The 18,404-nt window shown below is 43.2% G+C and overlaps 1 protein-coding gene across 2 annotated transcripts in view; it reads left to right on the top strand.

Moving 5' to 3' along the window:
- Positions 1-18,404, top strand: part of SLIT3 (slit guidance ligand 3) — an 878,603-nt gene that overhangs the window by 481,652 nt on the left and 378,547 nt on the right. For both annotated transcript variants that reach the window (XM_075344498.1, XM_075344497.1), the window contains exon 5: positions 3,743-3,814. In XM_075344498.1, the coding sequence (XP_075200613.1) occupies positions 3,743-3,814 (72 nt within the window). The remainder of the gene's footprint in view (positions 1-3,742; positions 3,815-18,404) is intronic.

The raw sequence follows: 18,404 nt of genomic DNA, 5'->3' as shown, positions 1-18,404 counted from the left end.
TGTCCCGCTGCATCCATAAAAAGTAGAAAGATGCGGTAAAATAACAATTGCGGTTGCATGCGTTGCACATTCAATCCACAGGATCAGGTCATATGAGGTTTGCAGTTTTTCTGCCTACAGGCAAAAAAACACTGATATGAAACTAGCCTAAGTGGACATGGTAGAGAATTGAATAGCAGATCACCCCAGCTAATGATCACATGGTACAACTTCTGTACTATGATAGATACCAAAAAGATATATATTTTTGTTAAAAAAAAAGTTATTTTCTTGTTTAAAAGTAGTAAAATGTAAAAATATTATAGCCGGATATCATAATCATATTCACCCATACTATAAAACAATATCATTATTTATACCATACGGTATATAAAGTTGCTGAATTTTTCTCATTCAATATCACAAAAGATTAATCAAAAAGTGATGAAAAAAAAATGTATCCCAAAAAGGCACCAGCGAAAACTACAGTTTGTCCCATAAATATGAGCTCTCATACAGCTCAGAATATTGAGACAAAGGAAGTAAAACATGAATAAAACTATAGTAATTTGGTGTTGCTATAATTGTGGTGACCCATAGAATAAATGTAACACTTTAGGCTAGGTTCACATTCTGTTGTTTTGCATCAGTCACATGCGTTGTTTGACGCTTGTGACTGATGCGTTGTACAACGGATGACAAGAATAGAATTCATTGTCAGACTCTGTTGTAAAAGAGAGAGCGATCAGCTGATCGTTCACGATAGCCTGCCGGCTTTTGAGAGCTAACAGATGATCTCCTGGCGGCCGGCTAATGAGAGCGATCAGCTGATCGCTCACAGGAGCCGGCTGCCGGGTGATCAGCTGATCGTTCGCAGCAGGCGGCTGTCGGGTGATCAGCCGATCGCTCACAGCAGCCAGCCGCCGGGTGATTAGCTGATCGTTCGGCCGCTGAGAATGTGTGCGGGGGGAGGAGTGCGAGGTTGGTGGAGCCGAGCTGGACCATGGCGCTGAGGAAGTCAGGTGAGTGTGTGTATGTGTGTGTCTGTGTGTGTGTGTGCATGTGTGCGTGTGTACATGCTGAGTGCAGGAAGGGACAGAGCCGAGCAGGGAATTGTCGGGCTCCCTGCACACGTAGCCAGGGTAAATATCAGGTAACTAAGCAAAGCACTTTGCTTGGTTACCCGATATTTACCTTGGTTACCAGCATACACCGCTTAGCGCTGACTCCTTGCACACGTAGCCAGGGTAAATATCAGGTAACTAAGCAAAGCGCATTGCTTAGTAACCCGATGTGTACCCTGGTTGCGTGTGCAGGGAGCCAGAGAGAGCATGCGCAGCGAAATCCTACAGATTGCGCTGCTCGAAAAACGTTACAGGCTGCATTCCTGCCACCCGACGGTCAGTCGTTCCACGACTGATCAGTCGGGCGGAGGATGCAACGCAGCATCATCAGTCACAATCCGCCGCTCGTACAAGTCTATGGGAGCAACGGAATCCGCCAAATGGATTCCGTTGTTTACCAGAGCCGCGGATTGTGACTGATACAAATTGACGGAAATGTGAACCTAGCCTTATTTGTGCAGGTGAATAGAGGAAAGTATAACACATCAAAAAACAATGTTCAGAACTGGTGTTTTCTCTATTTCTCCTAAATAAGTATCATGTGTGCCCCAAAATGCTGCCACCGAGAAATACAACACATCCTGATAAAAAATAGTTCCTCATATAGCTAAGTCAACAAAAAAAATAAAAATTAAATGGCTCTTGGAATGTTAAAATGTAACCCCCCCCCTCCCACAAAAAAAATAAATAAATGCTTTGTCCTAAAAGCCCAAAATGGCCGTGGCTCAATTTTACTTTTTTTATTTTTACTTTGTTGCTGTCAAAATAATGTAGATATATTGAACAATATATCTCACCATACTTTAGTACAGTGCTTACAGCACATCTATTAAGGTTGAAATATGAAAAAAAATGTTTTCCAACTTTTTCTTTATTTTTGTGTAATTAAAAATTACAAATCGTAGTCTCTTACTTTTGTCACACAAATTTAGAACAATTTTACAAAAAAAAAAACAATTTCATAATTACTTGGATACTTTAAACTTTTACAGTTATTATGAAGTATAGTCACATGTACCAGGTTTTCACAAAGTGTCTGGGTCTTAAAAGTACAAACAGGCCCAGTTCTTAAAGGGTTAAGTGTAGATTGATTTTCCATTATTGTATAAGTGAAACCTTGTAATGAAAACTGCAGCTTTTATTACTTAAGTGATATTCCTTGCCCTGTCTCAGGGTATGGGCACACTTTTAAAAATTCTTGAGTTTTTCAACCAGAAGATGCCACAGGAAACTGGAATTTTTTTCTCCTGAAGCTACTTTTGTGTAGTTTTTTTTGTCTCTATCTGAACATTTTTTCCTAAGGTTTTGGCTGCCTGCTTATTTTTTTTGGAAGGTTTTTTCATTGTTTTGTGGTGTTTTTTTTTTGTAGTGTTTTCCTATCTTTTTTCATTCTATTGAATAATGAAGAAACTGCTTTTTAGCCAAAACACTAGAAAGGACGTTGGGATAGCTATTGAGTGCCGTTTGAGCTTTGCCATTGACTTGTATAGTACAGAGGGTGAAGAATGGTCTACTCAATTCTTTTAAGCACCTGCCATTTTTTTAACTCTAAAAGAGGTTGTTTACTACTTTAACACTGATGGCCTATCCTTGGGATAGGTCATCGAGGTCTGATTGGCCGGGGTCCAATACCCCGCACCCCGATTAGCTGTTCTCAATGCCAGTGGAGGTAGCAGGTGGCCAGAAATTCTCAGTTCCGGAGATACTCAAGTCACCTGATAGCGGCCGCAACCAGGTACTGTACATATGCTTAATATTGATTTGAAAGGGAGGCGGATGTTCAGTACTCAACCACTATCAGAAGACACAGCAGCTCTGGAATTGAGCATTTCTGGCCACAGGCTACTACTGCCAGGACTGAGAACAGCCGTTCGATGGAGGTGCTGGGTGCTGGACCCCGGCCGATCAACCATTTATGACCTATCCTAAGGATAAGCCATCAATGATAAACTAGTGGACAACCTCTTTAAGCGGTTAAAAGACATTCTAAATCCTGATCATATGTATTATTATTATTATTTATTATTATAGCGCCATTTAGTCCATGGCGCTTTACATGTGAAAGGGGTATACATAAAAGGGACAATAGTACAATAATCATAAACAATACAAAACACAAACTGGTACAGGAAGAGAGAAGACCCTGCCCGCAAGGGCTCACCATTTACAAAAGATGGGTGAGGAGACAGTAGGTGAGGGTAGGGCTGGTCATGCGGCGCTGTATCAGACTGAGGGTTACGGCAGGTGTATGGCAATTTGTTTTTCATTTTTAGCTCTTTCAGGCAGTTTCCACCAGCTAGATATCATATGCACATACTCTGGGACTGAAAACCCATTCTGGTAATGTCCAAGTGACATAACTATAAGTTTTGTTGGATGAGCAAAGTTTGATGCCCCTATTACTGGTGGACATGATCAGCACAGGCTTTCAGCTTAAGAGGATGACTAAAATCAATGAACAAAGATCTCGCAAACAATCAGAAAATGAATGAAAATGTATGAGAAAATCTTTAGTATGTAATAATAAACCAACTGTAATATTTTTGTTGTGTATAAAAATGAAAAATGACTGCCTATTAATGAAAGTAGACTAGTAAATGAAATAATAACATTTCAATATCAAATGTTGTATTTTCCAGAGATTTAAGTGAAAACCAAATACAAGGTCTCCCTAGGAAAGCCTTCCGTGGAATAACTGACGTAAAGAACCTGTAAGTATGAGAGATAATAAGAATTTGTTACATGCGCTAATTACTCAGGTCATGTCCAACTTCTGGACAGGATCTTCTGGGACAGTGGGGGGTGTCTAATGAATTGTAATTACATTGGTCAATAAGGCTTAATTTGTGCAGTATGTAAATCAGATATCCGAATCAATGAAAAGAGCTCAATCTTATCACTGCCACAACAAAAGCTAAGGGCAGCCATATGTGTTTGTAACATTATTGCTTCTAATATTATTGGGCGTTTTATTGTTACTAGATCTCTATTTTTAATTTACTGCCGTAGAAAATACACGTTGTATTGTATATCCATGGTATTTTGTGAAGGATTGGATTTTTGAACAAAAAAAGTTAAAGCGTAACTTACATTATGTAGAAAAGCTTTGTAGGCCTTTCTCCTAATTGGGGGACCAGTGCAGGACTATCACATTACATTCTACAGTGCTGGCTCCTGTCTTAGCTAAAGATGAGCGAACCTTTGGAGATTTGATTCACTGGCAAATAAAATAAAACTGAACCTCCATTGTTCCGAACTTGACGGGTTTTTTAATATTTTTTTTTTGTTACACATTACATTCGATCACTCTGTTCTTACCCCCAGTGCAAGCCGTTGAAGCACTGCACTTGGCTCACACTGGGCTACGTACTTGAGTACAGTCTTGCTCGCATGGGTTAAGTTCGCACGTAAAGCATCCAAAGTCCGAACCAAGGTCTGATTTTTGAAGCTGGTGTTTGGTTTGAAAACCGAACCTTAGGTTCACTCATCTCTAATCCTAGATATACAAGCCTAAAAGATAGAGCCGAATGTGCCAAACCAAGTCTCTTCATGTTGTCTTCCTTAATTATGTGATTGTCATCACTGGCCAATTATGGTGAAATAAGCGTCCTGAAGAAACCTCCTTGTTCATAATAATTGACCAGTGTAAATGCAAATTTATTCTTACAAAGGAAGTGGTGCAAATGGAGGCTCATAGCTCAATTTAGCAGATCATTATGATCACAACAAAAGAAAACCATTGCAGTGCTACAAAAGTTAGGGAATTATATTGTGTCCTTCAGGATGCTGTACTTACACTCGATTACGGTCTGCCTTAGGCTGGAGTCATACTTGTGAGTAATTCGCACGTAACTAGTCTCGCATCGCATCACCCAGCACAGCCTGCTACTTTCTGGACAGGAGCGGGTCAGCCACATACATTTCAATGCAACTGAGATGCTCCTGTCCAGAGAGCGGCAGGCTGTGCTGGGTGACGTGATGCGAGACTCGCAAGTGTGACTCCGGCTTTAGTGACATATACTTCTCTATCGCTCTCTATCTCCACTAGAGGACACAGCAAAGGGGCACTGGGCAAGGGCAATATATGGACCCCTTGGAGTCCAATACCTCATCAAAATGCACAATTCTGGCTGGTTTGGAGGTGCAAATGAGCCCTTTTATTTTTTGGGCTCCTATATAGCCGCTCAGGTGGCAACAATGATAGGTCCGCCCCTGCCCACATACTGCTGACCGTCACTTCCTCCCTCAATTCTAAACACTGAAAATTCACAGTAAGGGTAGGATGGTTAAACATTTATAATGATGTGGGATCTATGAGTTAAGGCAAGTAAATGTCACATTATTACAAAACACATTTGTGCTGTGACATTTTGTAGCTTTATCTGCCATTTGAAAAGTGCTCTAATTGGATTACATAAAACTATTTAGAGTATGCCAAATCCCACAATTATCTAAAGATTATCATTTATTTATCTATCGGAATAAGATTTAGAAGATCACTTGCCGTAGATGAACAAACAAACAGGCCAATATGGCGCAAGTAGTAAGCATGGCTGTGTTAGGACTATGCTCGCTACACTCCTATCTTATTTTATGAAAGGTTGTGGAAACATTTCCATTGAAAATACATTGCTGTGTATGCTGTGCTGCATTGCTCTAGAGCGTAACAGTTTCTAGGCACAATGCTGCTGATATTTAGAATGAGAAAGGTAGTCAGAGAAAATACCTAATGTTTGACTCTTCCATTGGAGCGTCTAGTTCTTCATACACTAGTCAAATTTGTACTATGGAATAGACTTCTGATGTCCATCTTTTCAGCCATTTCGATCTATATATGTACTTCAAAATTGGAAACTGGCAAATTTTACAATATGTGCCTAGAAAAATATTCATATCCTGTGAACTTTTCCACATTTTTTTACATTCCACCCACAAATGTAACTGAATTTTTGGGGGGTTTAATGCTATTAATATATCAACTCAAAGTTTTCTAAATATTTTAAAAATATAAATCTGAAAATGGTGACATGCTTGTGTATTCAGCTCCCCTTAGTCAATACTTTGTAGGACCACCTTTTGCTGTAATTACTGTTGCAAGTCTTTTTCAGTGTGTGTCAATCATCTTTGTACATCTAGAGGCTGAAATTGTTGCTCAATCTTCTTTGAAAAATAGCTCTAGTTCAGTGAGATTGGATGGAGAGCATCTGCAGAAAACAGTTTTCAAGTTTTGTCACAGATTCGCAATGGGAGTTAAGTCTGGACTGTGACTGGGCTATTCACACACATGAATATGCTTTGATCTAAACCATTCCATTATGGCTCTGGCAGTATGTGTATGGTTGTTGTTCTGCTGGAAAGTGAATGTACATCCCAATCTCAAGTGTTTTCCAGTCTCTAACAGATTTTTCTTGAGCATTGCCCTGCATTTAGCTCCATCCATCTTCCCATCAAGTCTGACCAGTTTTCCTGGTGCTACCACCATGTTTGATGTTGAAGATGGTGTTTTCACGGTGATGTGCAGTGTAACTTTTCTGCCACACTATCATGTGGAGTTCAGGTCCAGACTTATTAGGTGTCACGGCAGTATCAAGCTCTGTTCACACTGCAGAGCCGGACAGGCAACCTCATGTCTCCTAGTTGTTCATGCCAGAGCTGGGCATTGGCTGTTTAATGTGCTCTATTCCTCAGTCCTGCAGGAGTTAATTTCTTCTGACCTAGGGAACTCTGCTAGGATGTCAGGTTGCCAATCAGTCATCTACTTCCTATATAAGTTCCTGGATCTTACTACTCATTGCTGATTATAGCTTCAGCTTTTGCCCCAATCAATACCGGTCTTGTTGATGAATCCGTTGATGTGATCTTTGTTGCGATATTGAGTAGTGTGAATGTTCCCCTGTTGTGTGTTACTTCATTCCCTTTCTCTTTATTCCCCTGTTCACATATTGTCTCTCCTATGTGTCTTGAGTGCAGTGTGTGTGAGTTTCCATTCTCCTTTGTCTGTGTCATTTTGTGTGGTTTTATTATTGGGTTTTCCAGCCCGCTCCAAGGGTGGGGGAGAGGTGGAGTAAGACCAGGGCCTGGTCAGGAGTTAGGGCCATGCTGGGGTCTTGCTTCTGGCTACCATTAAGCCTACCTCCAAGATAAGGGACAGCGCAGGGTCTCAACTCTGAGGGCCAGCCTAGGGGCTCCCGACCTGTCATATCATACTCCATGATACACACATAGCGTTTTGCATTTAGCCCAAAAAGTTCTAATTTGTCTCTTCTGACAACAGCCTCTTCTTCCACATACTAGCTGTATCCCTATCATGGCTTTTTGTAAACTGCAAACAGAACTTCTTATGGATTGCTTTAAAAATGGCTTACGTCTTGCCACTTTTCAAAAAAGACTAGATTTGTGGAGTGTACGACTAATAGTTGTCATGTGGACATGTTCTCCCAACTGAGCTGTTAATATCTGCAGGTTTTTCAGTTACCATGGTGTAATTAGTGCTCTTCTTGCTTGAGATGTCAGCTAAGGTGCATGGCCATATCTTGGTAGGTGTGCCATTGTGCTCTATGCCTTACATTTATGTTGATGGATTGAACAGTTTTCAGTGAGATGTTCAGAGCTTGGGCTATTTTTTATAATCTAACCCTACTTTACTCTTCTCCACAACTTTATCCTTGACCTGTGTGTTGTGTCCCTTCTTCCACATGCAAGATGTGTCCCCTACATGGCTTTTTGTAAACTGCAAATGGGACATCTTATTGCTTGCTTTCAAAACTGGCTTTGCCACTCTTCCATAAAGGTCAAATTTGTGGAATATATGACTAACAGTTGTCCTGTGAACAGATTCTTGCACCTGATCTGTGGATTTATGCAGCTCCTCCAGAGTGATCATGGTGGGCCTTTTGGCTATTTCTCTAATCAGTGCTCTTCTTCCTTGGGATGTTAGTTTAGGTGGATGGCCATGTCTTGGTAGGTTTGCAGATGTCTCCTACTCCTTCCATTTTTGGATGATGGATTGAACTGTGCTCTGTGAGATCTTCATAGATTATTTTTTTCATAACCTAACCCTGCTTTTGTTTTCTGCACAGCTTTGTTTCTGACCTATCTGGTGGGTTGCTTGATTTTCAGAATACTGTTTGATCCCCAGTGTTCTCAAACAAACCTCTGAGGCCTTCACAGAAAACCTGTAGTTATAATGATAATAAATTACACCCAGATGGACATAATTTACTAATTAGGTGACTAAAGGCCTCGTTACACGCTACGATATATCTAACGATATGTCGTCGGGGTCACGTCGTTAGTGACACACATCCGGCATCGTTTGACATATCGTAGCGTGTGACAGCTACGAGCGACTGAATGTGCAAAAATACTCACTTTATCGTTGCTCATTGACACGTCGCTCATTGTCAAAAAATCGAACGTCCTTCTGCGTGCCGGTTGTTCATTGTTCCCGAGGCAGCACACATCGCTCCTTGTGACACCCCGGGAACGATGAACTGCAGCTTACCTGCGGCCACCGGCAATGCGGAAGGAAGGAGGTGGGCGGGATGTTACATCCCACTAATCTCCGCCCCTCCACTTCTATTGGGCGGCCGCTGTGTGATGTTGCTGGGACGCTGAACGTCCCTCCCCCTTCAGGAAGAGGATGTTAGCCGCCCACAGCCCACAACGAGGTCGTTCGGGAGGTAAGTACGTGTGACGGGGGTTACCGACTTTGTGCGACACGGGCAACAAATTGCCCGTAACGCACAAACGATGGTGGCGGGTGCGATCGCACATGCGAACGCACAATAAATCGACACGTGTAACGGGTCCTTTAGGGAGGTAATTGGTGACTCAGGATTTTATTTAGGGTTATTAGACTACAGTGGACTGTATACAAATGCATGTCACAATTTTTAGAATTAGATTTTTTTAAACATTTACAAAACTATGTATCTTTTCCTTTACTTTCATCAAATACTACTTTAGTGTTTATACATAAAATCCCCAAAAATACATTTGTTTGTGAATGTAACGTGAAAAAATGTGGAAAAGTTCACGGGGTATGAATATTTTTCAAGGCACTGTACTTCTCTTCCCAATTCCACTATGGTCCCTCATTATGTCACATCTATGCTGCTAATTCATGTAAATGTGGTGGCTAACGGCTTACAATAACTGTGAAAATTATTACTGTAGTCATAACAATTTCATAAATATCAGCACACTCTGGTAATATTTCTCAAGTCATACTTTGAGCAAAACAAATACAATTTGCATGTATAAATAAATTTAATTCTGTATTTTTATTGAGCTCAATAAATCAAAGCAATTGCCCTCTTCATCTGGCATTATTGCATTAAAAATAATAGCTTAATGCAATACTTAAAATGACTACAGAATATTTCTGTTTCATCATAAGAGTTTAAAAGTAAAATTGACTTTGTGCCAGATCCATTATGTCAACAGACGTTGATGGTGACAGACCCGATTTACTATAATGGTCACTGTCAGTGATCTGTGATGGTGCCCATCATTTTACCCAAAGTTTTAGCTCTGATGTGAGATGCTGAGTATTTTGTGTAGACAAATATGATGGAATCTACAATGACAGCTCCAAATGTAGCCTTAATGCACATTTGCCATTTTTTGGCTTGCAGAGCGGGATCGTGGGGGTGTTGGGGCATGCTCTCTATGTGCTGATTTAGAGTACTTAGATATAAGTAGAGATGGGCGAACCCGCAGAGGTTTAGGTTTGGCGAGTCCAGCCAGACTTTAAAAAAAAAAAAGTCTTGTTCGTGCCCGGACTTGATGCGAACTTGAGCCCAGACCCAGAACACTATATAAGCTTATGGTGAACCAAGCATAACTGCTACAATATGGTAGTAGTAAGGGCTATCGGGCTGAAAAAGGAAGCAAAATGGGGATTAAAGCAGCACAGTTATACTTACCAAGTTTTCGAGCAGCTGTCACACTGCTTCTGGGTCTGCTCATTAAATCTTAAGAATATTCACTTCTTCCACCACCCAACCTCTGTGACGGTGACTGTGATTGGTTGCTATCACACCAGCTGTCTGGGTCCCTGAAGGGGAGTATAAAAATAAAATAATGTCATAAGGTCCCCATATTTTGATACCCACTGCAGATAAACAGACAGCTGGAGGCTGCAGCCCCCAGCTGTGTGCTTAATCTTGACTGTGTATCAAAATAAAAGGGACCTTGTGCCATTATTTATTTACTTTTACACTCCACTTTGGGGACCCAGACAGCTGGTGTGATAGCAACCAATCACAGTCACTGTCACAGGTTGGGTGGGGGAAATAGTGAATATTCATAAGACTTAGGCTATGTGAGCACGTGGCGTTCTCTGCAGTGCGGAAAAGAACGCACCCTCTGGCAGACTGGACACTGCGTTTCTAAAATAAAATGCATCCACAACGCATGCATTTTGGATGCTTTTTACATGTGTTTTGCATGCGTTTTAGATGCATTTTTGACAGTGCGTTCCCCCGGCAATTCAGCTCTGCTACATGCCCGCTGACAGCCCACACAGACAGAGTCACGCAATGAGAATGAACTCGGGTGAACTGCACTCGACTTCATTGTCATACCGCAGCTCTGTCTGTGTGTGGCGTCCCGATTATCATCTTCACCGCACACATCCCGACTTTACCGCCGACATCCCCGCACACATCCCGACATTACCGCCGACATCCCCGCGCACATCCCGACATTACCGCCGACATCCCCGCACACATCCCGACATCCCCGCACACATCCCGACATTACCGCCAACATCCCCGCACACATCCCGACATTACCGCCGACATCCCCGCACACATCCCGACATCCCCGCACACATCCCGACATTACCGCGACATCCCCGCACACATCCCGACATTACCGCCAACATCCCCGCACACATCCCGACATTACCGCCGACATCCCCGCACACATCCCGACATCCCCGCACACATCCCGACATTACCGCGACATCCCCGCACACATCCTGACATTACCACTGACATCCCCGCACACATCCCGACATCCCCGCACACATCCCGACATTACCGCCTACATCCCGACATTACCGCCGACATCTCGGCACACATCCCAACATTACCGCCGACATCCCCGCACACATCCCGACATCCCCGCACACATCCTGACATTACCGACGACATCCCCGTACACATCCTGACATTACCGCCGACATCCCCGCACAGATCCCGACATTACCACCGACATCCCCGCACACATTCCGACATCCCCGCACAAATCCCGACGTTACCGCCTACATCCCAACATTACCGCCGACATCCCCGCACACATCCCGACATCCCCGCACACATCCCGACATCCCCGCCGACATCCCCGCACACATCCCGACATCCCTGCACACATCCCGACATTACCGCCTACATCCCAACATTACCACCGACATCCCTGCACACATTCCGACATCCCTGCACACATTCCGACATCCCTGCACACATCCTGGCATTACCGCCGACATCCCCGCACACATCCCGACATTACCGCCGAAATCCCCACACACATCCCGACATTACCGTCGAAATCCCCGCACACATCCCTACATGCCAACACACATCCCGACATTACCGCCGACATCCCTGCACACATCCCGACATTACCGCCTACATCCCGACATTACCGCCGCCATCCCCGCACACATCCCGACATTACCGCCTACATCCCGACATTACCGCCGACATCCCCGCACACATCCCGACATCCCCGCACACATCCCGACATTACCACCGACATCCCCGCACACATTCCGACATCGACATCCCCGCACAAATCCCGACGTTACCGCCTACATCCCGACATTACCGCCGACATCCCCGCACACATCCCGACATCCCCGCACACATCCCGACATTACCGCCGACATCCCCGCACACATCCCGACATCCCCGCACACATCCTGGCATTACCGCCGACATCCCCGCACACATCCCGACATTACTGCCGACATCCCCGCACACATCCCGACATCCCCACACACATCCCGACATTACCGCCGACATCCCCGCACACATCCCGACATTACCGCCTACATCCCGACATTACCGCCGCCATCCCCGCACACATCCCGACATTACCGCCTACATCTCGACATTACCGCCGACATCCCCGCACACATCCCGACATCCCCGCACACATCCCGACATTACCGCCTACATCCCGACATTACCGCCGACATCCCCGCACACATCCCGACATTAAGGCCTATATCCCGACATTACCGCCGCCATCACCGCACACATCCCGACATTACCGCCTACATCCCGACATTACCGCCGACATCACCGCACACACACACCGGCATTACCTCAGTGACGTCCCCGCTGACAGCGCGATTCACTTCAGTTGCTGCATGGAGCTCACAGGAGTAGCGGTGTTCTACGGCCACTCCTATCAGCTTCATGTAGCAGAGCTGGATGCGTCGCGGGACCTCTGGATTACGCCGGACCTGGACGGGTATTTGGGGATTTTAATAAAGTGGTTGAAAGAGGGTGTTTTTTTTGTCTTTTATTCCAAATAAAAGATTTTTTCGGGTGTATGTGTTTATTTACTTTCACTTACAGGTTAATTATGGAAGGCATCTCGGGGAGACGCCTGTCATGATTAACCTAGAACTTAGTGGCAGCTATGGGCTGCTGCCATTAACCTCTTATTACCCCGATTGACACCGCACCAGGGCAATTCCTGGTAATAATTCGGGATGAGCCGGGTAAAGTCCCGGGACTGTTGCATCTAATGGATGCGGTAATTCCGGGCGGCTCCTGGCTGATATTGTTAGGCTGGGGGGCTCCCCATAACGTGGCGCTCCCCATCCTGAGAATACCAGCCTTCAGCCGTGTGGCTTTATCTTGGCTGGTATCAAAATTGTGGGGGACCTACGTCGTTTTTTTTAATGATTTATTTATTTTATTGCACGATATAGACCCTCCCACCTGCGGCTGTGATTGGTTGCAGTGAGACAGCTGTCACTCAGCTTGGGGGCGTGTCTAACTGCAACCAATCATAGGAGCCGGTGGGCGGGGAAAGCAGGGAATACGAGATTGAATAATGAGCGGCTGGCATTTTCAAAAGAAGAAAAGCCGCCGGAGCACTGTGAACGCCATGCAGCGCCGCGCCGGTGATCGGGGATCAGTGAGTATGAGAGAGGGGGAGAGACTGACCGACGGACAGAGAGAGGGACAGACAGACAGAGAGACCGACCGATAGAGAGAGAGACAGACAGAGCGACCAACTGACAGAGAAAGAGACCGACCGACCGACAGACAGAGGGAGATTCACCGTCATCCACAGACAGAAATTGACCGACATTGACAGAGACTAAAATGAGCTGCGTTTTGTTTGTCAAAAAAGCATGCAGAACGCAACAAAAATGCAGTCAAAGTGCATTTTGGTTGCGTTCTGACCCACATCATTGATTTCAATGGGTGGAGAACGCAGCTACAACGCACAAAAGAAGTGACATGCTGCTTTTTTTTCCGCAGCGATTTTGGGGATCCAAAACGCTGCGTTAACAAACGCAGCGTGTGCATTGATTTTTCGGCTTTCTCATAGACTTTGCTGGGGAAGCTGAACGCATGCAGTTACGCTGCAGTTCAAAACGTAGCGTTTCCGCTGAAAAAAACGCAACGTGCGCACATAGCCATTATGAGTGGACCCCTGAAGCAGTGTGATAGCCGGCGTTTTGTATTATTTCAAAAACGGAGTGGGGTCCCCCCCCCAATTTTAAAACCCAGCCAGTTTACAGTCCGGGTTCACCCGTCACTAGATATAAGGCAACAAAGTAGATATTTCTCCAGATAAAGGAAAGCCTAGCTATCGCTGAGTGGAGACTTAATTCTACTTGCTAAAATGTAAAATAGAGAGAGTTCTACAAAAATGAAAATGTTATTTTTGACTATTCTCAGTTGATGGAGCTTTTGATTTTCATTCATATGATATAGCTCCAATGTAAAGTCCTACCAGGTCATGAATTTAAAGCTGTCACAAGGCTTTTATCCTTCGAGAAGTGTGGTGGTTTTAATTAAACTACTAAATAGCTTCATGACCAAAGTGAACTCAAGAATCTATATCATTTTTATGACAGTCACTCTTTCCCCAGTTTATTGATTTTCTCATTTGTTTCATTACAGTAAATGAAATGCAAACCTTTTACTCAGAATAATTCTGTCTGTGATCTGAAATCAGAGGTCAGCACAAACTATCCCTGATTCCCTGCCAAGACTTCAACATTATAATTTTCCCCTGATTAGGGGAGGGGAAATTGAGTCTTTAAACAAACTTATACTTGGTGGAAATCTGCCCTTGATCTTCATTAATTCAATTTCCTTTCAAGGGTTGAGCAGATTCCATTACTTTCAATGACAGTGAAAGTTAGGAAATCCTTGGAGCTAAAGAAAAGTCCTGCTTTGCCTCTTACAGGCAAATATTACATATTCTGCTTACACAATAAATGCCAGAAGATCATATTACCTCTTTTTCAAAATAACAAAATCAGACAACAAATGATTCATCATGGTACCAATAATAACACATGTGGCTCGATTCAGGAGAAGGGTTCCAGTACAATATAGAAGTACTCGGCACTCAAGTGGTGATATTGGTCATAACTTTCTTATTATAAACCAATCCAAATCAAAAACTCAGAGATATCTCAGACCCTCCTTAGATTCACTATAATACAGAAATATGATAAACTCAAGGTAAGGAAACATGGAACGCATATGTAGTGTGATTCAAGAAAATGTGAAAAGAGCAACATCATGAAGAACATATGGTAATCAGTAAGTGGAGCCAAAAAACTTTAGTGACAATCATGGGACGAGAGTAATTTACATGGAAGCATACATCCTATGATGACGCAAAGCATGGGGTATGTATATAACGAATGGACCAGAACATTGTAGATGTCTACTTAATCTATACTCTTTAGCAGTGGTTCCCAACTTATCTGACCTGGAAAAAGCTCAGAGATAGGGTCGCCAACCACATCTCCTGCCTCTCTTACAGTAGTGATACCAAGAGCTCCCATTACTGGTATAATGATGGCCAAAGCTTTTCCACAAAAATCACACCAATGCAATATACCAAGATCTAGGGCTTTCCACCTTACCCCTTTCAGATCTGTTTTTCTGTGTGGGGCTACTCGGAAAAGTCACCACCTCGAGACCTGCTCTTCTGTGCGGGGCTACTCACAAAAGTGACCATCTGGAGACCTGCTCTTCTGTGCGGGGCTACTCACAAAAGTGACCATCTGGAGACCTGCTCTTCTGTGCGGGGCTACTCACAAAAGTGACTATCTGGAGACCTGCTCTTCATAGCTGTTTGCTAGACCTGTTGGTAATGCACCAAGCTGGCAGTCAGCAGCGAGCCACATTTTACGGGACTGCGAGCCACATGTGGCTCTTGAGCTACAATTTGGGACCACTACTCTATAGTTATAGAGCACCTATATTGTGACAATAGTACTGATATGAAAGGAGCTTTGGATGAATACAAAATATAGAAAAGAGTAACAGCAGTAGAAATGGTAGAAGTACTGCTTCGGGGCAACTACTGTTAGTGGAAGATGTTGCTGTGTGTGATCTGGCTCATATATATTGGAGGCATTTTGGGATGACAACCAACACGTGCAGCGTTAAATAATTTGCACCTGGTTACAAAGGATGGTAAACAATAGTATGCATAGTGGGCCAATGGGCTGGAAATGACCAGAGCCTAAGGTGGTCAGTAAAAATGCAGTTTTCTTTATAAAAAAAAAAAGATATATAACCAATATTATCACTTGGAGTATTGAATACTTCTGAATAGTTCTATATTGTATTAAATATTTATTAGTCATAAAATACTAGGTGGTTGAAAAAGCAAGGAATGAAGATGTGTTCCTGAAGTGTGCCATAATAAAGTATGTTTTGTTGGGTGTCAGTGTATGGAGCAGGTTCACCATCTGAGAACCTATGAGTCACAGGAGATGCTGGTTGTTTTGAACAGCTGGTATCCTGAGGTAGTAGCATCCAACCGACTTTGGTTTAATTGTTGATGTTTAACCATGTAAATGCCACTGTCCTTCACTGACTGTGGCACATACACTGATTCCCTTGCCCACTGGCAGACCCAGCATCTGTGATTGGTTGCGGTCAGACCGCGCCCCCACCCTGTGTGACAGCGTGTCTGACTACTTGCAATCGCACATGCTGTTTGTGTCCCTATAGTAGTGTAAAAGTAAATAAATAAAAAAAATTGGTGGATGGTCCCCCATATAATGATACCCAACACAGATAAAGCATATGACTACAGGCTGCAGTCTCCAGCTGTGTGCTTATCTTGGATGGTTATCAAAATAAGAGGGACCCCATGCAGCTTTTTTTAAATTTTAATAAACCAATAAAAGAAATGGCATGCACCCCCCCACAATTTTGATACCAAGCCATGATAAAGCCAACAGCTGGTAGCCTGCAGCCAACCAGAATTGTTGCATCCATTAGATGTGATAGTCCCGACACTTTACCTGGCTCATCCTGATTGCCCTGGTGTGGTAGCAATCAGTGTAATAAGGGGATAATGACAGATCATAGCTGCCACTAAGTGTTAGATTAGTAATGGGTGGGTCTATGAGACCCTCCCATTACTAATCTGTAAGTGGAAAGAAATAACCACAAACACTGAATTTTTTTTTTATTTTACATAAAATACAAAACCCCCACCCCTTGCAACCCTTTATTAACTCCAAACACCCAGTTCCAATGTAATCCACATGAGGTCTCATGACGATTCCGGCTCTGCTACCTACTGAACTCACAGCGCGCGGGCAAAGAACATGTCCAGACACTGTGGGCTTCAGGCAGAGACTGACAGCCTCAGTGATGAGCGGTGATGTAACTCAGTTTAAACTGACCTCAGGTGATCCCATTAAACTCAGTGACCTCACCTCAGGTGAGATCACTGAATTCACAGACCTGCATCTCCTGGAAGAAAACTGCAGGGTTTTTTTTGCCAAGAGATGGAGATTTGGTACTGAAATTTATACATCATATTCCTTCACAAATCCCCATCTGCCTGATCAAATCCCTGCCCACGCGAAAATTTATTTGGCCTTTTACAAGTGGGCAGGGTTTTGGCAGTGGTTAGGCAGGTTTTCTGTCGCATTAACATTATCTTAAACGTGTTCACCTACGTTGAACACATATGTAATAAAGATCCATTTAGCATCTAAAAGATCCAGCACATTTTGATGAGTGGAGCAAAGGGGGCCAGATCACTAAAAGAGCTAGACTGCTCATCATTATAAGACAGGTGCTAACCCATCACTGCCCTCATCAGTATGTTCTAATATCAATCCAGCTGAAGGCAGGACAATAGACCTGAGGAAAGCAGGACTTTAGAAGCCACTTAAATGCTTTTTTATGGTAAAGACAAATCCCCTTGTATAGTGATTTGCTAAATTTCCAAACTTTCCATACCGGACAATAAAAAAAAAATAAAATACAATGTGTTTACTCTAAAACACCCATTCACTAAATGGTTAATGCTGCAATCCAGTCACAAAGCTGAGGGTCTATACAATGTACATTCTGAAGTTTCAGTCCTTTAAAAACCTCAAAGAGGCCAAGTCTAAGAAACAAAGGGATCTTCTGAAATGGCTTAGAAACACATATATTCTTGTTTTGTAGATGTTGGTCTCCTTAGCATATTTGGCTTTAATGTTCAATACTTTAAAGATAAAAAATATGACTTCTATCATTCCTGTCTATTGTTTCTCTTGGGCCTGAAGCCCAGAAGAATAACAGATGGTTATCGGTCAAAAGAGTAACTAGGGAAACCAGGAAAGCTGCCCAAATTGCTATGGAGACCGTCATATATCTGTTCACTGTTCTATTGCTCATTACATCAGCTTTCTCGATCATGAAAAGGAGCTCTGAAATGTTTGCGGCGTATAAAGAAGTAGACGTCATTAACAATTTTCACTACATATACTGTATATACCGTGTTATGTCCAATAAAGAACTAGAATCCTGGTTTCTCAATGATGTTTGTCAATATCACCAGTCTGAGATGTGATAATAAACATAGTTGAAATGTGAAGATAACGGCAGTCATCGCCTGAACAAGACATAAATCGGCCAGGTGGCTGACAAAGACAATGTTATCTGTTTCATTGTCTTCCTGGAAAGTATGTGGTAGAATGAAAGAATTATCGTCCGGTGACATACCAAACACACAACACAGGATATGATAGAACAGATTTTTGTCTGTGAATAGTAATTTATATTTATC

Source organism: Anomaloglossus baeobatrachus, chromosome 4, assembly GCF_048569485.1.
Source record: "Anomaloglossus baeobatrachus isolate aAnoBae1 chromosome 4, aAnoBae1.hap1, whole genome shotgun sequence".
Lineage (NCBI taxonomy): Eukaryota > Metazoa > Chordata > Amphibia > Anura > Aromobatidae > Anomaloglossus > Anomaloglossus baeobatrachus.
The sequence above is the reverse complement of the archived record's forward strand: the minus strand, read 5'-3'. Positions and strand labels throughout refer to the sequence as shown.